This window comes from Triturus cristatus, chromosome 8 (genome assembly GCF_964204655.1).
Source record: "Triturus cristatus chromosome 8, aTriCri1.1, whole genome shotgun sequence".
Taxonomy (NCBI): domain Eukaryota; kingdom Metazoa; phylum Chordata; class Amphibia; order Caudata; family Salamandridae; genus Triturus; species Triturus cristatus.
The window spans coordinates 980,597,128-980,624,402 of record NC_140591.1 but is presented as its reverse complement, the minus strand read 5'-3'; the positions used below and the strand labels follow the sequence as shown (position 1 = coordinate 980,624,402).

The window sequence follows — 27,275 nt, the reverse complement described above, 5'->3', positions numbered from 1 at the left end:
TAACAAAGCATACCGTCGACATGAGCTGGAAGTGAACTGTGGGTACATTACTACATTTTCAACTCAGGTTGGCTTGTTCAGACATAAAAGACTCAAGACGAAAGGAGCATGACAAAGCTCTTACACAAGTATGCCATCTGCTCGCTGATAAAGGTCTGATAAAGGTCTCACTTTAAATGCAGAAAAGTATGAGTTTCACAAAACCAAACTCAAATTCTTTGGACAAATTGTCTCTGAAGAGAACTCCTGACCCTGAAAAAGTACAAGCACTATCATCCTAACTGCCACCAGTGAAGGGACACTATCCATGAGGAGCATTCACTGGGTGTGCACAAACCATGATGACATCAGAAAATGACATCGGTACGGGGAGACCATGGAAATTAAGACAGCACACTAACTGAAACAGTGATAGACTCATATATCTTATGGGGCATATTCACAAGGAGCTATTGCCGAATTAACGGCACTTTATCGCAGCCAAAGTCGTGATAAATGTACCTCCCCATTCACAAGCTGGTGCTAACAGCCCACAGCACCAGTTTACCCGCGATAGCAGCCGCCAAAAACATCGCCACAGAGGATCCCCGCAACTATCGCTAATGAGATGCAGAGTAGGCATTCCCGTGTCAAAAGCCGCGACAACACCACACCTCAACATTCTCAACGACCAGCCAGATCGGTGATAAGAACACAAAACCGGTGGTAAGAACTCAAAACCGGCGATAAGGCGCGTTAGCACTAGGAAATCTACACCTGCTCTGACCTGGTGTTAAGTTGGACGGCAGCCAGCACCACAAAAGGGAGACCAACCCAGGGCCACATCGGAAGGGCAACAGATGCCATGGAGTCACCCAACATGCGGCCCAGACACCCAAGAGGGCCACAACACCCACCGACACCACATCCAGGCCTGCAACACGACCCCCTTCCCCCGGGACCACCCCCAACCCTGGACAAAGAAACTGCACACCAACACCACGAATCCCAAAACAAACATTTTGCCTGATGTCGCACAAGCAGGATATTCAACAGACCTGCGTGGCCAGAAAATGTCAAACAGCAATGCAATCACCAACACAAAACACCATACAAAAAAAAGCTGAGACAACCCTTAGGATGAGTCCCAGCGTCTCCTCACCAGACAATCCGTAGCACACCACCTGGAAGACCAAATCCAAGAGAAGAAGGTGTGCCATGCGCCCACCAAAGGAAAGAGAGGGAGAGAGACGGAGTGAGATTGCACAAGCAGCGCAAGGCCTCTCGACCACCTGGATCCACACGCCAACATGTGTGTGTGTATCACCATCTGTACACCATGAGCCAAAGGCCTGGTCCCATTCTCAGCACCAAAGCCACATCACATCCCTAAAACGCAAGTAGTAGTCAGACAAACATAAGGGATGAAAGCTCAATTGTTCCAATGCAGAAGGTGGGAGGACACCTGCACCTCTGACCTTGGTCCAGAATGCACCTGGAACACCCTGAGAGAGATGCCATGCCAGACGGGGATGACTCCCACACCAAGCATTCCGCAAATGAAATATCCGACTCATCCACACCCCACACACAGAAGCCCTTGACACACACGGAATCAGAAAGCCACTCTCTCCAACGTTGCACACACATTTGAATCATTGCTCAGAGCTGTGGCATATCCTCCACACAACTGCCGCAGTTCATAAGGGTGCCGGTTCCATGAGACGCACCAACATATTGGCAGGCCACACCGGGTACATGCACAACCCCAGTCACGTTGAACAGTACCGTGCACATATGCTGCATTTACTGGGCGCACTGCCACTGGCAGTGCTGCGGATCAGTTACCGGCTCAGCTTCCTCATTGCCTACGTCACCTGCATCCATCCCTGGTTCCACTGCTGAGCATGCACATTCAAGTGTCCCATGGATGTGCCTATCCAACACAACTGTTGATGAATTGGACTATGACCTGTGTCTGCGCCTCCTGTTGGATCACGAACAGGAGTGTAACCGAGACAGCCGTGCATGGGATGCCCTGACATACTGCCTATGCATTGGTAGTTGTGCATGGGAGATTGCACAATTGCTGTTGTGCAGTGACCACATCGAGGCGCTCCCCTATTGGGCTGTGATGCGGATTGGTGAAACTGCGTGGGCTGAGCACACCTGCCCGGACCACTTAATGGATTGACTCACCCTGGTGTTCCTTGAACACGACAATGACCTACTATTGGAACACATTGCACATGAAGCTGCACGGGCATTCATGGACGAGTAACTACGTTTCTGCAGCCACATCCGATTGTCATCCACAGCACATGTACCAACAACTTGTTGCATCGTGGAGATTGCTCACATATCCCACCACAACATGGAAAACGTCTGCCTTCGTCCGGGCTTTGGATGCATGTGCGTTGTACAATGCTTGTGTACACACACCTGTGCAAGGTGATGCAGGTCCATGCCCGTTGCAACACAGCGTTGTTTGGCAAAGTTGGCAATTCGGACACACTGCTGGGGGAGAGCACACACATGGCAATGTAGCACGACATGTGAACCTGTCGGAACCTCACACCTGATCACCATCAGCAGAACAGACAATCGGCACATTCCGGAGCCAGAGCACCATGCAGATCCCCTGGGCAGTGAGTCGTGCCCCCTCACACGGGAAAATGGGCATACGCCAAACAAAACATGACTTATGCAGCATGGCAAGGTGGACTGAGAGCGTTGCCATTCGTGATGAATGTTGCCCATTTTAGCCACAACATTTCCTGAACCTCGACATGTACCCATGCTGCGTGTAAGTGTCTGAAGCATGTCCCTGCGTGTTGTGGCCATTGCCTCGTCCGTACTGACACGCACATGCCAATAAAGTCAATGCAACTCCACTGGTGTCTAACTGTGAGGTGTGTTGTTTGGATTGCCCACTTGTGTGCCACAATGAGCATCGTCCCTACACAGGGAGGAACTGACCGACGCTTGTGCAATGGGGGTGTGTCCCTTTGGCAACCTCCACCTCTGTGAGCCAGACAGTGTTTTTGAATTGGTGCTGGACGTCATGTGCACTTACGTGACTACAGCAATGTGAGTATGGTGTCCAACCTCTGACCATGTGGAACAATGTCATATATCACACCAGAATGTGTCCACACAGCTGTGTGTGAGTAGGTATGCAACGTGTACTTCTGGTGTCACATGTGGTGTAGGACACCACTCCTGGCCTGCTTTCGTTTGGGTCAGTCCAACACACAGCCCTATTCAGTACATGGACATGTGCCTACGTTGGGGATTGTGAGATTGTTGTTGATGTGCAATGGGGACACAGTTAGTACTCACCTTCACAGTCATCCAATTGGCCATGAATCTCAGGGATACACATGTGCATAGATGTCAGTTACCAGGGTGTACCCTCATGTGCAAACATTGTTCCTACATCCAGCCACAACTCCATACATGAGTGAACATAGTGATGACACATATGTGTGATTTAGAATGTTTTATTCACATTCAGGTGATTGACGGAGCTGGGGCTGTACATGGCCATCCAAGCCCACATCACATGGAAGCCCAGTGGTGGGCCAACCAGAGTCCTTTGGGGATTGCACAGTGATTGGGAAAAAGGGAGAGTGCAGTCCGCAGCAGGATAGCTGTGTAATTGGCCTGCGGTGACGAAATAGCAGTCCGTGTCGGGGTCCGGTGAAAGCTGCAGAGTGTTCCGGGGGTAACTAGGAGGGGTTTCCCAGGCCATGATGCATAGGTCATAACCAGGCAGGGACAGGCCTTACGGCAGTGATGGCTGCTACTGCCTCCTTCCTCACACAGTAGTTCTCATCCCCTTCTTACTCCCCTGATACAGGTTCTGTGTCCGGTGTGTGTGGCGGGGTGATGGCTGCATCACTGTGTGCCACTGGCACATCAGACTGCGAAGGTGATGGGGCAGCATTACTGTGTGCCACGGACACATTCAGGGGTTGGAGCTGCATGTGTCAATGTTCCCGCTGCAGTCATCTGTGGCTGAGCATGGTGCGGACAGGGGGTGTCCGATAGGGACTGTACGTGGTCCCTGATGGGACTCAGACACCAACGTATGGCATCGAGTTTGGCTGCCATGAGCTCGAAACCCAACCGCAGCTGTTCAGCCAACTCCACCTGGGAAGACCACACATGTTGTATGGGCTCCATGTATTGTTTGTGGGGTCCTGGGAGACAGCCGTGGTGGTGTGTGTATCCTGCTGGGTGGTCTGTGCAGGTGGTGGGGTCACCTCGAGGCAGCTGGCCTGCCCTGCTCCTGGGGGTGGGGTGCAGAGGCTGTCCAGTATCCGTTGGAGGGTATCTTGACATATGTGCAGGTTGTCCTCTACATCAATGATGGGGTTTGTGTTCTGCTCTGCAGTAGGTGGTGATTGTCAATCTGAAATGTTATGGGGAGATGCAGGTTAGCAGAGTTTCACATGTATGTAGTTGATTTTCAGATGTTTACATTCAGACTACATGCCAATGTACATTGTGACTGTTTGGGAGGAGCTGGCTATTTGATGGCAGTCAGTGTGTTTTCCGAATACATGACGGAGGTGTGGTAGTACCCGTTCATTATCATCCCACTGTGTCAGGCAATGCCAGCTGTGAGTGGACAGTTACTACGCACGAGCGGAACCTGTTGTGAGCTCTGTCCTGTGGTGCTGGTGTGGCACATTGTACCACATTGCCGTCGTTGCTGATGTCCTGTGATTGCTATGTGTGTGTGCTGCATTGTGGGGGAGTTGCCCCTGCAGCTCTGATTTTGTGAGGCCTTCTCCCTTTGAGGCGGTGTGCCTTTGAATTGTGTGCTTTTCGGGGCCTGATTTGCTTTAGACTTGGGTCATATGTGCTCTCGGACAGACTTTATGGCCTGGTGCATTGTTCATCTGCTGCGTGTTTTGTAGGGCATGGGTTGTGGGTGCACATGGACATGTCAGAGTGTGACCTGCTCCTTTATGGATGTGATCCGCACTGGGCTACCTCCATGTTGATTCGTGGGCCGTGTAATTTATTTTGGCTCCTGCCATGCTTTCGGACATGCAGTGTTACTTGCACAGTCAGTGCGGGTCACAGAGCTGCTGCTTTGCTGGATTCAGCACATGTGCATGGGTCGGTTGTGATGTTGGTGATGGGGGTGGCCCTCTGTGCACATTGTGGGTGGGGGCCTACCTGGAATTTTTATGTGTACTGCAGTGTGACAAGCAAATCAGGGACATGTTCCACGGTCATTATGGGTGTGCAGTGTGAAAGTCTAAATTGTGCATGTGTGCCATTGTGCCCATCACCCCTCGTCCCCCCGTCGCTGGTCGTTACTCACCCTGTTGCTGTTGGGTCGGGTTGTATCATGCTGTGTCCAGGTCCCCCAATCCTGCCACCATCTCATCACTGCTGACTGTGGCCACCATTTGCTCCAGCTCATCCAGCTCCTCCTGTGTCACAGGAGCCCCACCTCCAGTCGCCGTTGCTGCCTCCCTGTTGGCGGAGAGCTTATGTTTGGTCTGCCTTTTCAGATCATGCCAGCGCCTCTTGACGTCCTCCAGCGACCTCCTGGACACTCCGACTGCATTGACGTTGGTGATGATGGCCTGCTATATTTCTGTTGGTGTGCCGCAGTGGAGGTGCCGAACAGTTGTTGATGGTGTTGGGTCACCTCTGTGACGATGATCCAGTCTTCCTGCGGACTGAACCCCGTTTTCCTCTTCCTCTTGTCCTTGCCCTTCCCGTGACGCAGGGTTCCTGGCTGGTCCACCGTGGGGCTTGTGGTGTGTGGCTTGTTCGCTGCACTCGGTCCCGGTGCATCCATGGTGCTACGCAGTTTGAATTGTTTTGTGGCTTTTTTTTCTTGCTTTTATAGTGCATTGTTCTACCAGACGCGTTGGATTTGCTGGCCTGTGGCTGGTCTTCGCTGATTTCTGTACCGCGATTTTTCGCATTCGTGTTTCGCATTTGTGCTGCATGGCGTTGATTTTGACGCTGACATTGTCCGCGTTATCTGATTGCTATCACATGGTACCGCCTTGTGAATTCCACATTGACACAGGGTTATTTTCCCGCAATGGGCTGCGATATTGAAAGTTGCGTTACGCTACTCTTGCGGTAGTTATCACACGTTTTGTGAATATACCCCTATGTCTTGCCCATGTGGTCTCAGGTACGTCGATATGACGACGCACAAAATAATAACCTGCATTATGGAGCACAAGAGAGCCATTAGGGGCAGGAAGCAGACCACAAAACTCACCAACCATTTTCAGGAAAAAGGACACCTAGCTGATGACTCACGGTGGTTGGTCCTTGATAAACCGAATATATCACCAACAGGCACTAACATTACTAGACTGGTCTTTGTCAGAGAACAGAGATGGGTATTTAGGTTACAGAGAGACAAAAATGGCCTGAAAAATGAGATTCTGTGGTCGTCGATCCCTTAGTTTCATCACCACTGGTACACCTGCACACCATTAAATCCTGGTAAATATGAAAGGATGATAGACACGTGCCATACAGTCTCCCCTTACTTACTTTTGCGCATTCAAATTGCACTGAGCCTGATCTGCCCCATAGAGAAATCACCTCACTATGCAATTAATGTAATGGGAACACTAACTTAAACAGATATTTTTCATAATCATTTTCGGATGGGCCACTACAACCAATCCTTTTTAACACTTATTACACTGCCATTCCTATCATGCCTCAGATGGCACTCAGTCCTACATTGTGATGCCCCACTTTGAGTCACTGTGCGTATTCTCTAATGTATCTACTTCTTACTGTACTAACATTTGATTTACAATTTCTGGTTTCCATGAACATATAACACCACAGGTCGCTTAATAACAAGCATATGCATTTTTTTTAGATACATTCCGAGCTGGACTGCATTTCCCAGCAGTCCCACACGTAACCGAGACAATGACGCTTTCACTGCGCTGTCCGCTCACCTGACACCAATCACAGCGTGGCTTATAAATGTGGGAACTGCCTCACACAAGGTTTCCCTTCCTTAGCATGGCAAGCGGCATGCCGGCACTTTGTTGAGAGGTATGATGGATACAATTTGGGTGCAGAGTCTTTCCTAATTGCAGTTTCTTGTCTAAGGGGTTACAGGGTTTGAGCACCTAGATGACTCATTGAGGAACTCTAATGTGTATATGTTGCTGGTACTTTATATTTAACAAAGGGGAGATATAATGTCATGTGATAATGTGCAGTAGGAACCTGGTGGTCCTTGCCGGACTCCTTACAAAGTTACGTAATCAGTTGGGAGGTAGCTGGGTGTGTCTGGGCGTGGTCAATAAAGTTTATGACATAGTGTGTGAAGTTAACGGTAGTATGGCAAAGAATAAAAACATGAATTACAGAGCTCCATGTGTGGCGTGGTCCTTTTGGGTGCTCCAGAGCTGGGGGGGGGGGAGCCAAAACAATCTTTCTCTGAATTGTTACTTAGTTGCATGTTTGGATTTTTTGTACATTTGATATGGACTTTCCTGAAAGTCCAACATAAAGTGTAATCCAAAGTTCGGTTTTGATGCAACAAGCCAGAATATTTTGAGGCATGGAGCAGGATGGAGGAAAGGTATTGGTGCAGTAATCTGTGGTTATGACATGAAGTGATTGTGATGAAATGGGGCTCTAGGTACAAAAGCATGACCAGCCAGTCACAGAGGCTTGCAGTAATTTGGATATTGAAGATGGTCGGCTTGCACTCTGGAGCTCTGGTGTAACTTGTAGCTTATGATCATCCTGGATATCGTATAATTAGGGCCTGATTTCGATGTCGGGTGGAATTCCTTTCGACCGACACCCAGTCACCGTCACGCCTGCCTCATTAGGATACGACCGAACACTGTTCAGTCGCATTCCTATATTTCACTATGGGAGCATGCATTATGGCGGTAAACCGTCCGTAATGCAACCTTCCATAGTTAAATGGGAATTGCAATTCATCCCTGCGCCCCATGGCAGGCACCTTAAGGTGTCTGCCATAAGGTGCAGGGATCAACAGGGGGTCACGATCCAACCAGAGGGCGTGCACCAAAGAGGTCCCTGCTGGGGCCCCAAACACGCTTTCCGACATGGTTTCCATGTCGAGCAGACCGGCATGGAAACCATGTCAGAAACTGTGCATTGTAATCTCAAGGGCGGAAAGGCCCTTCCTTGAGATTACTAGCCACCAAGGGTCTCATTACGAGTTTAGTGGAATTCCTGCACCCATAAATCCTGGGTGCAGAAACTCTGGGGCTGTTTTTACTGCTGCTGAATGGGGCATGTGCTGTAGTCCTTGGCAGAGTCTGACAAACAACTGATGCCTGGAACTTTATGGGAAGGTGCGCAGCCGGGCAGGAGTGGGCTGGCTGTAAGACATTGGGGGAAGGCTCCACAGTGCATGGCAACAGCTGCCCTGTCCGCAGACTTCTTACCCACTCCCACACCCCAGCCTCAACTACCAGAGATTCCCTGCACCCATTTATGACATGACTAAAGGACACGTTATTTACTTTCAGTAATGCCTTATCTGGTAAAGACAGAATCTAGCCGTAGATTTCTTATCTTAGAATCCTCCCCATGCGCCAGACTGGATCTGGACATTTTTTCAGTACATCTCTGCATTGGTAGGTGAATGTGACGTCAACGGAGTTCATAGAAGCCTTCCGACAAGGCGCTGGCGTCAGTTTCTTTTCTGACCATTTCCGCACCAACAACACAGATCCACTTAGAAAAGAAGCCTCAGGAAACAGTGTGCCAAAAATGGGAAAGATCTGGTATAAACAAGTACAGATTGAAAGAATTGCAGTAGAAAGGAAGAGGGGATATAAGAGACCACATGGCCCTCAGTTCGCAGAGTAGCAAGGAAGGGATTGGTTGATAAGGAATCTGTGGCTATATCCTGTCTGTACCAGATAACGCGTTACCAAAGTTAAGTAACTTTTTCATCTGATAGAGGATCAGAAACCCAAGCAATACCATCCTTGGAGGAGGAGCTGCAAACTAACCATACCAAAGATCCCCAAATAGGAGAAGCTGGTTCAAAATATAGAAAGGGACCAGATTATCTGAAAGATGATAGGCGAGGCAAGATCCACACCCAATGACTGATCTCCAAGAAGGACAACAGGAAGTGGAAAGCTAGAAACACAGTATACAACCATTAAAAAGGCAACCCCAAAAAGAGATGCAATCTATGATCGGGGAATGCACAGGGACCAAGGACCATAGTCCATAGGGTCCAGACTCAAAACCACTGGAAGGAGCATACACAGCATGCTCAGCCACAGCAAACACATACAATAACGAGCACCCACCGATCATCAAGGAAACTATCCTGAGAAACAGATTTAGAAAAAAAGACCTTCAATCATAAAAAGATGGAAAAAGAGAAAAAGAGAGAACAATGAATGCTGAATAGCATCGCTAGAAAGAAAATAATGGTTAAAAGAAACAGCTCTTATACTGAAAACCTTGATAGATATATAATGCATCCTCTGAAATAATGTAACGGAGATGCTCAAGAAGAGAGGGATGGAACCAGACAAGTACAACTAAGAAGGTTGACCCAAGTCACCAAAAAGGGTGTAGGTAAATTCAGTGGGGCCGATTCACAGAACTAACTTAAGACAAAATCCTAAACTTACTACTTTTGGTATTCACAGAAGGCATTTAGTAGTAGTAAAGTTAGGATTTTGTCTTCAGTTTGACTTAAGACAAACTTAAGACAAACTTAAGACAGACTTAAGACAGACTTAAAACAGACTTAAGACAGACTTAAGACAAAATCCTAACTTAAGTCTGTCTTAAGTCTGTCTTAAGTTTGTCTTAAGACTGTCTTAAGTCTGTCTTAAGTTTGTCTTAAGACTGTCTTAAGTCTGTCTTAAGTTTGTCTTAAGTTTGTCTTAAGTCAAACTTAAGACAAAATCCTAACTTTACTACTACTAAATGCCTTCTGTGAATACCAAAAGTAGTAAGTTTAGGATTTTGTCTTAAGTTGGTTCTGTGAATCGGGCCCTGTGTGTGGAAAGTCCACTATGGAAGAGAAGAAGAAGAAGAAGGAGACTGCCAGGGGAAGCGAAGGGCTGGCGGAAAATAAAGGCATCAGATAGTCTATAGTCTATTATGACAATCACACATTGCCTAACTGATGGTAGCAGGGGGAAACAGGTAAGAGACCTGACTAACGCTTCATGGAAACTTGAGGAAGGATAGGATAGAAAGGTAAATCCAGCTGCTTGTGCAATAAGGATACCAGACAATGATCCAAACAATCAAGGGGACTGGTGTCCCAGGTGAAGAGAACTGAAATAGAAGCAGACATAACAGGTACCACACGGGTGCGATAGCAGAGATGCATAAAAAGGAAACGCAGGAGGCAACAGCATTGACCGTACCCCAAGTAGGTGGGTAGAACACCGAAAGGGTAAATACACAGACAAGAACACCAGACTGCGGAAGATAAGCAGCATCAGGGGCACAGTAAAGGAGAAAAAGGTGGGGGTCCACATAAGAGAACAGTGCCCAGGTACAGTCAAAACAATGCGCCAACAAGATGATGATGCCATAAGGGCAGAAGGGAGGGGGAGTCATGGAACCCAGGCCCGAACCAAGAGGAACATAATATGAGTAGGAGAAAATCAATGTGTCTCACAGAGTAAATCAGAACAAAGAGAAGGTCCACACTGCAGAGGGTCAATGACCGGAATGAAAGATAACCAGGCAAGAGTGTGCCTGCCTGTGGTACCAGTGTCACCCAAATGGCGGGGACAGAGAAAAGAAGAAATTGAGTCCCTATATGAGATATTAAGTGTATAGACAGCTTATAAAATGCCTATAAGGCATACAAAATAAGGTCCCCGAAAACAGAGAACAAGGCTACAGTGCATCCGCACAACGTAACAGAAAACCTGCCACAGAGTAAGCATTCGGGTAGGAAAAATCAGACGGCAGAAAGAGCCGTAAGAACAGACTCCCACGAGACCGCAAAGAAAGGTGTGTTCCAGGTAGCTGGAAACGAAACCTGTCATTGACAGCATAATTGAGATGAAAAGTACCTTCAGAAAGCAGGTGTAACGCTGGAAGGGAGAGAGTACTCCACCCTATGAAAGCAAACAAGAGTTAGAACCTGACTACCTTAGAACAATGAATAGTTAAGACTCTGCACCACCATAACTATCTCTGAACCAGCATAAGGCCGAGTCGGCATGTGCGCCAAAAAGGAAGGCGCCATCAAAAGGCATATCAATTTAAGTAGATTGCACATCCTCCCGTATACTTGGAAGTACACAACCATGCATGTTGAAGTAGAACTATGGAAGAGACAAAAGCCCGACCAGCAGAATCGGTGGCAACTCATGTACCAGAGAACAAGAGCATTCTGGGCATCCTCTGGAAGGGAGGGCAAAAGGCGTTCTACTGAGTCCCACAAAGCATGGGCGAAGCGGGTGCGGACACAAGAAACGTTCAAAGAGCACAGGGCAGAGCTAGAGTAAGAGAAAATACACCTAGCACAGGCGCTAGATTTCCTGGCCTCTCTCCTGAAGGACAGGAGGGAGAAAATCAATATTGTGGGTGGCCAAAGCAGCCTGAACCACAAAGCTCCTAGTAGAGGGATGTCTAAGGAGACAGGAGGGATCGCCCAGGGCTGGGCGATGCCTGTGAGAAATAGAGCAATCCACAGGGGGCCCTGTTTCAGGTTTAGCCCAAGCACCCATTTGGATTTCGAAAAGACAGTCACCATAAGGAAGTACAGGCTCAACGTTAGACTGGTCAGGATGTGGAACGCCAAGTAAAGGGTCTGTTGACAATTCTACAGAGAAAGTTGTAAATAACCCCGGGCGTAGTGGGCATAGCGGGGCTACGCGGAGGTCCACGGAGTTGCAAACAAACTCCGTAGAACTCTGCTCCGCTACGCTACGCCACCCGCCTCCACCCCCCCCCCATATTATCAATTAAATCTACATTACGTACTAGTAAATTTAAACCACTTACCTGCCATGCGGCATCCCCGGGCTGCCCTCCTCCTCTTCTTCGTACGATCGGTAATCCTTGAGAGAACTGCGCATGCACGCGCGCCTGTGCATGTGCATTTCTTGCAAGAAATGTGCATGCGCGGGTGCGCGCACATGTGCAGTTTTCTCATGGGTTATCGATACTGCGAGGAAGAGGAGGAGGGCCGCCCGGGCATGCCGAATGCCAGGTAAGTGGTTTAGATTTACTAGTAGGTTGTGTAGATTTCATTAATAATATAGGGGAGGTGGAGGCGGGGGCTGGCCATCTCTGCTCCGCTGCTAAATGTGTAAGGAGATTTGCCTTCTCTGCATTCTCCGCAGAACGCGGAGGAGGCAAATCTCGGCACACTCAGCGGGCTGAGCGGAGGTCTCCGATTGGGGTTAGTTGTAAATCCAGTATGACAAAACTCCCTTGAGCATGTCCACCAAAGCGGAACATGCCTCCGTAGCCAAACCAGGAGGAGACAGGAAGCTGGAGAAGATTCCAAGCCACTGGTGTCACCCAAGTCAAGTCACCAGTTAGACTGCATAGGCGGTGGAGCTGTCTCTGAAATGGGATGGGATACACCACACCATCTGTAGTACTTCCACAACCATGGTCCTCAGAAGGAAAAATGAGAGGAAGGGTGTCTGAGACAGTCGGCTCCATTTGCGCCGTATCCGATGCTATAACCAAGGCCAGTCGACATCGAGAAGGCAACACATTGACTTCGGAAGGAGGGTCGATCAGTGTCAACAGCACCACTAGGGGGGCTGGCAGACAAGAGTCTGATGCTGACATCGGAGACAACAGACCAGAAGCAAGAGCCAAAGGTGGGAGCCTCGACGGGCTGTGCACTGGAGTCACTAAGGTGTCAGACACAGAAGGCTGACCTGAAGCCAGGGGAGAACTCACCGTCAGGGACACAGGCACGATCTCATGCACGTAAGTGGGGCCTGAGGGTGCTCAAGAAGGAAGTGATGATTCAAGAATACAATGAAGAGTTTTGAGAATATTGCCTCTTTTGGGTTAAAGATGCTCCGGCCCCAAGGATAGATGGGGAGACGTGGGGTAGACCCATGCTCCATAACTTCAAAAGAAGAGTGGGGACCAGCGGTAGTCGACGAAGGCAGGTGAAGCCGCGTCTTCAACCGCCAATACTGAGACTTACCTCTGGGCGTCGAAGAAATATGACGCCAGCAGGAACTGCTCCTAGCGCAGATGTGCGGTTGGTTCATGAAGTGCATAGGGGACCAAGGACAATGAGAATACTTTGAAGATTGTGACACTGCACTGCAAGGAGCTTTCTGTGACGTTCCCTGTGTGCTTTCAGTCGGAACTGGCAACAGGAGTCACACTCTTTGGAGTCGTGGTACTCACCCAGGCACCACATGCAAACCGAGTGAGGGACCATGGCAGACATCTGTCATCCACAGGAATCACAAGGCTTGAACTCCGAGAACATTGAAGAAGGTAGAACAAAGAGCACACTGCTTCATTGACAAAAAACACATCAAGCAGGCCAAAAAAAGGCTGGAGGAACTGCAGTGCAGATTTGCATTGTTAGCGCAGAAAAGAAGGAACTGACATCAGCATTTTTGGGGGGAGTTATATGGACTCCGTGGGTAGTGTCACATTCAAGAGATGACATCACTGCGGAGTCGCTCGACGCCCTCAACCGACACCCAGAGGTACTGGTGAAAACTTCTGGATCCAGTCTGGGGTCTGGGGAAGATTATAAGATAAGGATTCTGCAGCTAGATGTCTCTATCAGATGCAGGTGGTAGATGGGAGTTGAAAAGGGCCAGCTATTCAGCCTGAGCTGGCAGCCAAGAATGTCAAAAATAGCTGGTGGTATCCCCGCACTTAAACTGGGTCAACTAGTAATGGATCACTAAGACATGTACAGTGACTCAGTGAGATGTGATGATGTCTAGCAGGGTACAAAGATATTTACTAAACGGTAAAGGGACAGGAGTGAGCCCTGGGGACATGCATAAGGTCAATATTGTTGTTGATGAGGTGATAATATTTAGTTTTCTATCTAGGAACTTGGTTTAAGAAGGAATGGAACTGATTTGGGGATTACCTGGAAAGTGAGAGAAGAAAAGCAAGGAAGAAAGAAAGAACTCAAATGATTAATTCAATCATAACCATATGCCCCCCAACTCTGCATGTAAGGTAAAGTCTCAAAAAAGAAATAAAATATTAGGATTATCATGAGTGCAATGTCCAATAATGGTTCCGTTCAAGATACTTGCTGTTCATTTGAAACAAAGTGATGATGTTTATATGATTTAGTTGAAATAAGAAAAGCTGAAGTAAGAGGCCATTAGGAGACTCCTGTGGTATACTGGTTTGAAGGTGACTTGCAGATTTTCCCTATCTATGGGTGTGTAATGAATAAACATTTTAGAAATCAGGGTATGATATTAAAGTATTTAATCATTACACATCCATGTCAGGTGAGGTATAAACTAAGCAGTTTTGCCACATGATAGCCTGCTCTTAGGATCTATTGTGGGGAATGTAAAGAGTACTGCTGTGAAAGTGCCTAAAATAGTCAGCAAATTCCATGTCTTGAAAGTGGCATGTTGAAGCCAAGTGTTTCATTTAATGGTCAGACTCAAGATGCTTACGGCGCAGTTGATCACAGAATGCCACATATGTTAGGGAATTCATGGGTGAAGTGATGTGATTTGAGGTGGCACATTTTGAGGATGAGGCATGCCTTGTAGTTTGCTGATAGCAGTGGTTGGGAACACCATGTAGACTTTGTACAGCAGTCTACTCTTGATATTGTCTTCACAAAGACAAGTGAAATTATGCATGTTAGGTTGAACATGTGGAGGAATCATCATAGCAAGAAGTTGGTTTAAAACATTGGAGGACAACACTACTGTGAAGGGTGAAGGCCAAATCAAAGTAATACTACACAGACAGCCCACCATTTTTGGATGATGTGTTAGGAGAATGTTCCAAGGATAGTGAGTGACCCACTATAGGGGAGACCACTGGGTTTATCCGGGCCATTAGCATGATTCCTCAAGCTGGAGGTGCATCCAGTCTTGAATCTTCACCAAAGAAGAATCATCTTGCTATGAGTGGTTAAAGGCCTCAAACAGCATATGTATATAAACACATTTTATTTTTCAATCTGGCGTTGTAGAGTACCACTAACGTTCCCCCAATACCTTTTTATTTTTATTATCAAGCCAAGGGGACTGATTCCTTGTGTCTTGTAATAGTGGCTGCAAAATTTCTCTTCATGTTGTGGCCAGCCAATCAGAGCATGAGCTCCTGTGGGACTCACAGGAGCGTGGAGGATGACAGGAAGAGAAGCCCCACCAACCAATCAGATTGCTCTGTTATCTGAATTTGCGTGCCCGTGGAACTCCGGCGAGAGTCCCTGGAATCCAATGTCTGGATATCTATAGATTTTTAACCTAAATTTCTCAAAAACTACTGAAGGGATTGACACAAAACTACAAAAGGCACACTTTCTGGGTAAAGATCTAGCATTCTGCCAAATATGGTGTAATCCCGTTCAGCTCTTTTTGGTGGTAGGGCTGTTCAAAATGATAGAAATTACAGAGTGAAATTGCTCTTTAGGATACCCCGCCCCCCCCGAACTTTGTCTCTGGCCCTGCTTGACAAATCACCTTGAAAATGTTTAGGAAGGAGCTCGGGAGGATGTTTTTGGACCATTTCAGGAAACTTTGTCAAACGGCACCAAAAGTATTAGCATTAGCAAACCAAAAAAACATTTCCTAGGGTATGTCAGTTCTAACCACAACTACACAGTGGCGACCACCACTGTGTAATGCATGTGCAGTGTGTGTGTGTGTGCGCAAAATATAGAGGTAGAGAACTCTGTGTAGTTTCCACGTTTTAGGTGGAGAGCAGCTCCATTATATGGAGCACTCTACAACACCCATGATGATCTGAATCTGCTCACCTCAAATATCTATTTTTCTTACAGCTTTTTTAATTGTTGGATTAGCACAGTGCCATCCACGCCAAACTTTAGTTTGGCATTTTCCAGCAAAGTCTTTAAGCATAGGATTGTCTGGTTCTTCACAAGCCATGCTGAAAAACGACAAAAGCCTTTTACCATTTCAGGAACGGTATTACAGCTTTGGGTTGGTAACATACCATCTAGCAAATTTTGAATAAATAAAAACATCTCCTAACACATGTTTTTTGCTTATGTTAAAGCTCGTCAGAGACACAAGTGAGCACATAGTATAAGCCCAAACAATGCACACACACACACACACACATATACTTAACATTTTTTATTAATATTTAACTTATTGTTTAAAAATAAAAACAACTTTCCAACTTTTACAAACATGAATAAAAGATTATAGTCAAATTTTTAAATAAAAAAATAAATATAAAAATGACAGTAAGGGTATTTTTATTTACAATGCTTTAAAATAATAGAAATAGTTAAAGATTACATTAATAGATTTTATTTATTTTTTAGTAAACATCTAATTTGATTATTTAATATGCTGTAACATTTTATTTTTTTTCATGTTTTTTTATATCTTTATTAACATTTAAGACATTTATGACAAAACATCAGTACATTCTCAGAGTTACACATTAAATGGTAACATATAATCATAGGCACAGGTATAACTGGGCTAATTGCAGTCCACGGCTTTGTATTAGCTCCTTAACAAATGCTTTAGCCCTAACAGAGAGGTCTCCTTGATAGCAATCCTCCTGTCTATAAAAATTAAGTGCCTGTTCCAATCTTTCATCATATACCAAAAACATTTCTGTAGTACTTAACCACAACTCCCATCCTCCCCCAACCCACAACTGTATCCCTCCCCACCACACCCTTTCTGGTATACTCTCTGTAGTATGAGACTGGGTATCTGCTAGTTGTGCATTTCACTGCGTCATCTAACACTTGAATTATATATGTGTTCCCTTGTCTCTCAGTGATCTCCCGACTCGCTACCCGGCCCTACAGTTAAAGTGGTCTCCTCCAGTGTGTCCTTATTTCCTCCATCACTGTTAAGATCTTCCAATATCACCCTCCACGCCCTCAGATCGTCTTCCAGCTTTTCATCATGCCTGACCTGTTTCATCCTAATGACCTCTGCCATCGCCTACTCCTTCATATCCCGTATTCATAGCGTTTTTGAGGTGGTTTGCGACTTAGCCAGGAGATAGATATCCGACGCTTGGCTAACACTAGTCCCAGCAGGGCAAACTTCCTACTAAGACTTTTGTTTTTGGGTCGGGGTAATAAACCCAGCAGGATCACCCGTATCTCCCGTGGCAGTACCCACTCCGTTGCTGCTCGCAACGTAACCAAGACACCATCCCCAAATATTTGGAGTTCTTGGCAGGACCAGACCATATGGATGAATACAGCCTCTGCCTCCCTACATCTGGGGCACTGCCCTGAGCGATTCGGGTAAATCTTGTGTAGCATCTTTGGAGTAAGATATGTCTGGTGTATATAATTAAACTGGATCAGCTTCAACTGCTTTTGAGCTCACCTGCTTAACCCCTTCATGTATTTTGGTCCAGTCTGCCTCCGGTATAGTTCCCTCTTTCAGTGTCTCCCATCTATCTTGAATCAGCAGCACCTGGACCGTCTTGTCATCTCTGATAGCTCAATAAAGGTGGGAGATCAATCTACGTACTTTAGCCATCGTTATCAGGGTCTGTAACATCCTGGACATGGGGGGCTCTTCGGGAAACATCGGCCAGACCTCCCTAGCCACCCGGGCTATCTTCGCATATTGTAGGAACTTCCTGGGCCCAGCGCAAAAGACTCTACCTCCTGTTCACGCGTGATATATTGCTTGTTAATGTATAAATCACCCATGGTGAGGCATCCCCTCTCCCACCATCTATGCACATACATAGATGTGGAGATTTTGGAGAAAGGGCAGGACCGCCCATAGGGGCACGTCCGTGGCATATGGGGCCCTTCGCAGCACTCTCCAAATGACAAACTCCCAAATCTCTGCTACATGTTGTATGATATACAGGCTCGTTGATGATATCTGTGCCCCCATCATCAACAATTCTGGGAGTGTTTTGTGCCAGTAGGTCCCCGCCAGCAGGGCCTTCTCCCAATTCCCCTCATCATCCAACCAATCTACCACGTGTTGAAATTGAGAGGCTGCATAATAAAATTCCAAACACGGAAACTCTAGTCCTCCATTCTGCCAGGTTCTTTGGAGAATGACCAGGGTTACCCACTTACGCTTGAGCCCCCACAGCAAATCAGTCAGGTGACTATCTAAAGTAATAAAATAGTGTCGGGGATCTTAACAAAAGAGTGTTGCATTGCATTCTATATATCTGGGCAGGGCGACCATTTTAGACAGGGCTATTCTCCCCATAAGGGACAGAGGTAGATCTCGCCAGAAGTGAACCGAGCCTCATAGTCCCTCAATTACCTTCCCAATGTTGAGCGTCAAGTATTGTTCGGCCATTTCCGCCAGTCTAACCTCTATATTTTTAGGCGCGGTTCTCACCCATGGGAGCTCCACCTTCGGTAGGCCTCACGCCAGGAGCGAGGCCAACCCCCCATTGGGATTACTTTAGTGTTTCCTGCATTAATCCATAATCCCGATATTTGCCCAAACCTGTCAAGGACATTCAGGAGTACCGGTATTGCCTCGCCGGGATTTCGGAGATACACCAAGGTGTCATCCGCATACATGGACACCACATGGTTAGTCTCCCCTAGTTGGATCCCAAAGGTCTCCATCTCTTCTCGTAGACTCACTGCTAAGGGTTCCATTGCCATGGCGAACAGTAATGGCGACAATGGGCACCCTTGTCTTGAACCCCGGTGTAGTCTAAAAGCTTGCGACACTAGTGTCCCCAAACTGATCCGAGCCTTGGGTTCTAAATACAGGAGCCGCACCCAACTCAGGAAGCACGGGCCCACACCCAGCGCCCTCAGGACCTCCCAGAGATACACCCATCCGACTGAGTTGAAACGCCTGTTCAACATCTAACAGTGCCAGAGCACACTCTTCCTGTTGCAGTAGGGGGGAAGGCCACACATGGGCCAAGGACACAAGGACTTTAACATCAATATTTGACAAAGAAATAGGCCTGTATGACCCCCGCAGTTGATTATCCTTATCCACCTTGGGGATCATGACCACTAATGCCTAATCCATAGAAGGCGGGAGTGCACGATTCTGGAGGGCCTCATTATACACCTCCAGCAGGTGATCCACTAGCAGGGGTGCAAACTTCTTATAGAACTCAGCTGGTAGGCCATCACTTCCAGGGCTCTTCATGGATCTCAGAGATTTTAGGCCTTCTAATACTTCCTCCCTCGAGATCGGTTCATCTAGTAACTTACTAACCTCATTATCTAGACGGGGTAGATTCAGTGTGGTAAGGACTTCCGCTATATGTTCCAAATCAGGCATATGATGCCCGCATATACCACAGCCAGGTGATCAACTAGGGTATCTAAGATCTTCTGCTGACTGTAAACCAAGCTTCCATCGGCCGATCTCAGCTGCACAATTGGAGACATTGGTTTTTCATTTCTAATCAGTTTAGCTAGCAGCGCTCCAGACCTGTCACCCTCCACATGTAGTCGCTGTCGATATGCGGTGTAATTGAACTTCTCAAGTCGAGAGAGCGCCCCCTACAGGTCTTCCCATATCTCCATCCACTCATTTAGTCAGTTCTGATTTGTGTGCAGCGTCGCCTCCAATGTAGCCAAGTTCCTTTCTAGAACCTTAATGTCCCTCTCAAGTTGCTGTCGAACCCCATAAGTCGTACGGAGACAGAAGCCTCCCACTCCACTCCCCTTGTAGATGCCGAGCCCCAATTCGTCACTAAGTAATTCACAATCTCTTCTTCCAGCTTCCCTGCAAATGGCGGATCGGAAAGTGCCTCGGTCACCAAGCGCCAGGTAGGAATTGCCACCCTAGGTCTATTAGTACTTAAAGACAAAAGCATAGGGGAATGGTCAGAAATGTATCTCGGTAGATATACTATTTCCTCGACCTTAGGCATCAAGGCCGATGACAGGAAGAAATGATCCAACCTACTAAACGTGTTAGTCACAGGGGTATAACAGGAAAAGTTTCCTAGTGTGTGGGTGTCAGACCCTCCATGCATCCATTAACCCTATTTCTTCCATAATGTCCTCTAGGGCTCCAGTCATACCCGGTTTTGTACCCATCCGAGGAGGTTCCCGGTCCATAATCACGTCCAGCACACAGTTGACATCGCCTAGGAGGATTAAGTCCTCGCCCTGGTAGGGAGTTGCTGCTGTCATTACTTGGTTGATAATAATTATTTACAAATAATTTAGATTTCTATTTTACAATTGAAATGCTTGTAATATCTGTTTAATAGTTATTAAACTTCATCCTTATGTTTTACCAGAAATACATCTCTATCCTGGTAGCGGGTACCTCTGCCTATGTGTGAAAATGTACTAGTAGTAAATACTTGTAAATCCTGTACTACCAGGGTCCAAACCTAGTTTAGAGGGGGTGGAGGCATGTAAATCTGCACCTAGTATTACATTTACACTCAGAAATGCTGAATTGCAAAAAAGTGTAAGGATACTACTAGGTGAAGTATTATGTTTATACTGAGTAAATCTACAGTTGTAAATTTACCTTTGCTAATAGGCACCTATGTCTTTTAACATTTATATAAGTTTTAAAAGTCCTTTTTAATTGTGAAAATATTGAAGTTTTTTTAACTTGATGGTACTTAGGCGTCCGTACAAACCGCAATATTTTATATATTAAATAATAAATGATTTGTTGGTCTAAATGCAAGGGTGCCTGTATGTCTATTGACTTTGTAAAAAAGGGTGTCTGCGGGTGCATTACTCTCCTTGCATGCTCATTGTAAACATGAGTGTCTGTTCGCTGTGTATCTCTGTATGCAGTATACAAAAGCCAAACCTGATGGTGTTGTCAATGTTGCTACCTACTTACAACCACTCCACATATAAAATATAGAACCAGTAAACTAACCAACTTCCTCTGAAGAGACCTTAATTTAGGTATGGCTCTGAAATTAAAGCCGAACAATTTTATGTGTAAAGATCCGTAAGTTACACTCTTTAGCGAAGGGAAACTGGTTGGGACCACAATCAATGCCAGTGACCTGAGTAGGCTACCCTCAAAGGAGAAAGGTAACAGGCAAACCAATGGATTGTAAATGAAATGTATAGCCTAAAAACACATTGATGAACTCACATTCACCTACCTCTAAGGTGTCTCCATCTGCTTCACCTTCCAGCTCAACAGCACTACCCACTGCATCTGTGATAATTTCTTTGACTAGACAACAGAACCTGGAAGTAGGGCAACATGGTCAATCACCAATGAAAAACAGTGCTGCACGTGTGACAAAAAAAGACACTTAAATGTGCATAGTAAGCAACCAGATATTCAACATTTAGAGACTGCACACAAAACACTTGATTTCTTGGCTTTGTTTGTTTAATGTACCTGCATGCTTCGCCCTGAACATTCCAACCTTCACTTCATTTTTATGATTAAATCATCTGTCTTGGAGACCATAAAGTGTGTACGGATTGGCTATTAAGGTAAACTTGGCAATAGCCAGTTGTCCAGCTACATCTAGACCTCAAGGCAGGGTCCCGATCTGTGGAATCAATGCATTTGATCACCATCCAGCCAGTCACCCTCTCTGAATCCAAGAGATCTCTCAATAGATACCAGTGTGTGGATATATGGCAAATTGATAGTTGACAAGATACCATTTAGACATGGACATGGGACAGCTGGGATGCATCATGTCCTAACACACACTGGTTCTCTGTATAAGCCTGATAACACATGGCCCAGTGTATTAAAGGGTTTTTCCTTTATAAAGTCTGTAAGGTACAAAGTGGGAGGCTTTGAAATGAAGAAACACAATGTGTCAAAGTACCCTGCAAATTGTACATTTTGGGGCAGATTTACAAGGAACTGACGCATCTGCATAGATGCGTTAGTTCCCTTGTGTCAGCGCTGAATGTCCTTGCACCACTATGGATGCGCTGTATTTACAATACAGTGCTCCATGGTGCAAGGATTAACAGATGAGTCAGAAATTCTGATGCATCTGTTGGCGCTAAAGTGACGCATTGCTGGAGTTGCTCATGAAAGTGACGCAACTCCAGCAATGCGCCACAATAGATGGGTGAGTCCCATTCAAAAAGCCCTGCGTCATTCCTTATGCCTGGTCTGAGCACGCGTAGGAATTTTGACGCAGTGAAGGCATAGAGTGACGCAGTGAAATCTTGTAGATTTCACTGCGTCAGATCTACATGGCTTTTTGCGTGGGAACGCCCACCCTGCATACATTATACATGACGCAGGTATAAGGTGGCGCAGGGCTTTACAACGTGACGCATCTCCCTAGATGCGTCGCATTGTAAATGGGTCGCAACATTTACGTCGCAGCTGCATCACAAAAGTGATGCAACGGCGGCGCAAGAGTCACGCAAGGGGGTTGTAAATCTGCCCCTTTATTGCATCAAGCACTATTAATGTTTCAAATACTTGCTGATTGCAAAGAGAAGGATTGGCAAGAGGTTGTCCCCCTTGTCTTTCTTTCCTTTGTGATGCACGATGAAATGAATGAATCAATGGTTTTCAACCGCCTGGTGGTCACTAACCAACGAAGGTTAGCAACTGCTGTTGTCAGTTTGTAACCATTATAAGGTGGAAGCAGTCTCTTAGATGTGCTTTTATTCACGTGATCCTTTTTGGTGTGGTGACCTCTGGTAAAGGAACAGTAGTCGCAACTCCAGGAGTCTCCTAGAGTCTCTTTCATTGATGTGATATGTTTTTTAGTGCTGTGACTGGAAAAGAAATAGGGGTCGCCACTCCAGGAAGTTGCAAAGGAGAATGCAGGGACAGAGTTCTGGTGTTCCTTGTAGGCATCCATCTCTGCAATTACAGGTGAGTGCCAGGACTTTTAAGAATCCTGCCTCATGAATCCTGACTAAGCAGGAATTCTGTGAATCCTTGTAACCACATTTTTTTGCACTGGGCCAATTTATAAATCAGGCATACTGCAAAGAATTAGCTAGGTGTTGCTCAAGCACATTTCTGTGCTACCACCCAGACAATGCTACATTTGTCCCAATGTTTCTTCACAGTCCTCAATTATCAATAAGCAAGAGTAATTACTAATAGAGTATTTACATTTGGCCCTCTATCAGTGCGTTTGGCTAGCAGATTTCAGTATTTTCTCGCCAGGATAACTTCTCTATTGAGTCTACTTGGAGCAACAGAGGCACAACCCACAGCACAATCAAACATATTAAATTATCTATAGAACCCACCAGGATCTACAGAGGAGGATCCACCTAGGAGCAACCCATTGGCATGCACTGATTAGAAGTGGCTATTCTATAGTTTCTGTAGTGTCTGCTTTGAAGAGGCAGATGAGAAACCTACAGAAATGCACTGGTAACAGGCAGCAAAGGAAACATCCTGTAAACTGTCTACCCAAGAACAACAATGAAGTAACTCATAGGAATGTACTGGTTACAGGCGGCCAGGGCCCCGAGGTCACACTCTGGCATGCAGGCCTACAAACAAATTCAACCGAGACACCTGCAAAAGAAGAAGATAACAAATATGGCAAATCCTGACTCAAGGAGTCTGTAACCTAATACCCAACATCTACAAATTACATTCAGATATATAGGCATTGGAAATTGCAGAGGCTCTATTTAGCTCCACCAATACCAACACTGGGGGTAGGCAAAGGCAGTAAAGCTAGGCCTCTATATGATAAATAACGACAAAATCACTAATACTACAACTAATCTTTAAACTCATATTCACTTATGAGGGCACATCTTGAACAACAACAACATGAGCCTTAGACCTTTTATTTCGTCGAATTAATCAATAGATTTATTTATTTTTATTTCTATTTTTTACCTTCCATTTTCCAGAAAATTCAAAGCTTCAACCATCTCTTAATGCATCATACTAAAACAAAAATCATTACACCATTCATTTATTCTCTCCATACATTCTATTCATACATACCATTCATTGTTAACATTCAACCATTCTAAAACATACATAAACTTAATTGTCTGGATTTTATATTCAAAGACAATCATAGGATTCTTTTTTATCAAGGCCACAGAAACAATGCTGCACAAAATAATCTCTATGTTCAACTCTTTTTTTGGTGGATTTTTAATTCTTATGGCCAAAAGACAAGGTCTACGCGTTAAGAAACCCCTTCATTCCTGGGGCTCTCATCAGGACCTGTAGATTAAAAACAACAAAAACCTTTTTCAGTATAACTAGACACCTAACTCATCTTAATGCAACTAGAAACCTCATTTACAAATTGAATTACCTCGGTAAGATGATAGATCAGCCGATCTAACGAACGGAGGAATCTAAAGTTTGAGAAACAAAACAAAAGTGGTGGCCGTGGTCAAGAGCTGTGTGTAAATCAAACTTATAATGTCACATTCAATCTCTTGCACTCTTTTACTTACATAGTAAGTTTGTTTTCTTGAACCGGAATGTATCTTTAATTGTTTATAACCTAAATGAGAGCGAAGAGGGGAGGGGGAAATTTTCACTTACAATGCAAAATAAGCGTTTACAGAACATAAGTTATTCTTATTTGATTTACGGCGTATCTTACTTGAAGAGCCGTAGCACAAGACACGTCGGTGGAAGGTTTCACAATGCGGTCTCTTGCCCGCTGAAAAAGTCAGTGTAAACACTCCTTAAGTATATTGCCTAAAACTTTGTTGAACGTGCTTATTTGAACAGGTATGTTATAAGGCAAGTTACCTTGATTGTTTGAACGTCGACTGTTATTTAGATGGAGTCCGAGTGGTTGTCCAATCCTCGGATTCTTTGTTGTTGACTGTCAAGGATTGAAAGTAAAATTGTAATTTTACTTATCACTTCTACTTGCGTATGTTTTGTTAAGATTGCTAAGTGGTAACATACCTAAATCTTTACGTTGTATGTCGGTATTCTTTTCGTTGTGTCCGGTAGTTAGTTCATGCCGTCACTGCTCACGTCACTGTGCGTGGCGTGACTGGTTGTATTTACGGAAGTAGCTTTAAGGGACATGGAAAACAGACTTCTCAATTTGTCTACTCTGTTTCAATAAATACAAATATGAGTTGGAGTGATCTCATATAATCTTTCAGTATGTGCTGGTTACAGTCACATGGTCGATTTTGAGACGACACGACAATTTTCTGAGAGTCAACGTATATGAATAATTCAACAATTACGATACATTTCTGGAATCTTTGGTGCAGAATATAATAGAGTATTGAAAACTGTGAAACTTTATTGACACATATGTAAGTAACGTTCACATCCCTGGTCATTAAAGTTAGAGCAGTATTTATTAAATTAGACCCACTTTATCACAGTATAGTGGAACAATAGTTAGCTCAATTTGTATAGTTCAGAGAGCTCATGTAATCCTTTGGTGGCTGTGTTAAACTTCACTATCAACATAGCTTCTCTTCTCGACAGTTTTAGTTCAAGGTCACCACATCTCTCTTCTTGTTCAACTTTTGAGATCACTGTCCATTTAAGATCTTTAATAACCATTTAATTAAAGAGCTAACTATTGTTCCACTATACTGTGATAAAGTGGGTCTAATTTAATAAATACCGCTCTAACTTTAATGACCAGAGATGTGAACGTTACTTACATATGTGTCAATAAAGTTTCACAGTTTTCAATACTCTATTATATTCTGCACCAAAGATTCCAGAAATGTATCGTAATTGTTGAATTATTCATATACGTTGAATCTCAGAAAATTGTCGTGTCGTCTCAAAATCGACCATGTGACTGTAACCAGCACAAACTGAAAGATTATATGAGATCACTCCAACTCATATTTGTATTTATTGAAACAGAGTAGACAAATTGAGAAGTCTGTTTTCCATGTCCCTTAAAGCTACTTCCGTAAATACGACCAGTCACGCCACGTACAGTGACGTGAGCAGTGACGGCATGAACTAACTACCGGACACAACGAAAAGAATACCGACATACAACGGAAAGATTTAGGTATGTTACCACTTAGCAATCTTAACAAAACATACGCAAGTAGAAGTGATAAGTAAAATTACAATTTTACTTTCAATCCTTGACAGTCAACAACAAAGAATCCGAGGATTAGACAACCACTCGGACTCCATCTAAATAACAGTCGACGTTCAAACAATCAAGGTAACTTGCCTTATAACATACCTCTTCAAATAAGCACGTTCAACAAAGTTTTAGGCAATATACTTAAGGAGTGTTTACACTGACTTTTTCAGCGGGCAAGAGACCGCATTGTGAAACCTTCCACCGACGTATCTTGTGCTACGGCTCTTCAAGTAAGTTACGCCGTAAATCAAATAAGTATAACTTATGTTCTGTAAACGCTTATTTTGCATTGTAAGTGAAAATTTCCCCCTCCCCTCTTCACTCTCATTTAGGTTATAAACAATTAAAGATACATTCCGGTTCAAGAAAACAAACTTACTATGTAAGTAAAAGAGTGCAAGAGATTGAATGTGTGATTATAAATTTGATTTACACACAGCTCTTGACCACGGCCACCACTTTCGTTTTGTTTCTCAAACTTTAGATTTCTCCGTTCGTTAGATCGGCTGATCTATCATCTTACCGAGGTAATTCAATTTGTAAATGAGGTTTCTAGTTGCATTAAGATGAGTTAGGTGTCTAGTTATACTGAAAAAGGTTTTTGTTGTTTTTAATCTACAGGTCCTGATGAGAGCCCCAGGAATGAAGGGGTATCGAAACGCGTAGACCTTGTCTTTTGGCCATAAGAATTAAAAATCCACCAAAAAAAGAGTTGAACATAGAGATTATTTTGTGCAGCATTGTTTCTGTGGCCTTGATAAAAAAGAATCCTATGATTGTCTTTGAATATAAAATCCAGACAATTAAGATATGTATGTTTTAGAATGGTTGGATGTGAACAATGAATGGTATGTATGAATAGAATGTATGGAGAGAATAAATGAATGGTGCAATGATTTTTGTTTTAGTATGATGCATTAAGAGATGGTTGAAGCTTAGAATTTTCTGGAAAATGGAAGGTAAAAAATAGAAATAAAAATAAATAAATCTATTGATTAATTCGACGAAATAAAAGATCTAAGGCTCATGTTGTTGTAGTTCAAGATGTGCCCTCAGAAGGGAATATGAGTTTAAAGATTAGTTGCAGTATTAGTGATTTTGTCGTTATTTATTATTTACTATTGAGC

The 27,275-nt window shown here is 44.9% G+C and overlaps 1 protein-coding gene across 1 annotated transcript in view; it reads right to left on the bottom strand.

Annotated features, from left to right (window-relative positions):
- The window catches only part of MAP3K15 (mitogen-activated protein kinase kinase kinase 15), a 1,172,574-nt gene that overhangs the window by 374,771 nt on the left and 770,528 nt on the right, over positions 1 to 27,275 (bottom strand). The window contains exon 14 of the mRNA XM_085622522.1: positions 21,232 to 21,319. Coding sequence (XP_085478648.1) covers positions 21,232 to 21,319 — 88 coding nt within the window. The remainder of the gene's footprint in view (positions 1 to 21,231; positions 21,320 to 27,275) is intronic.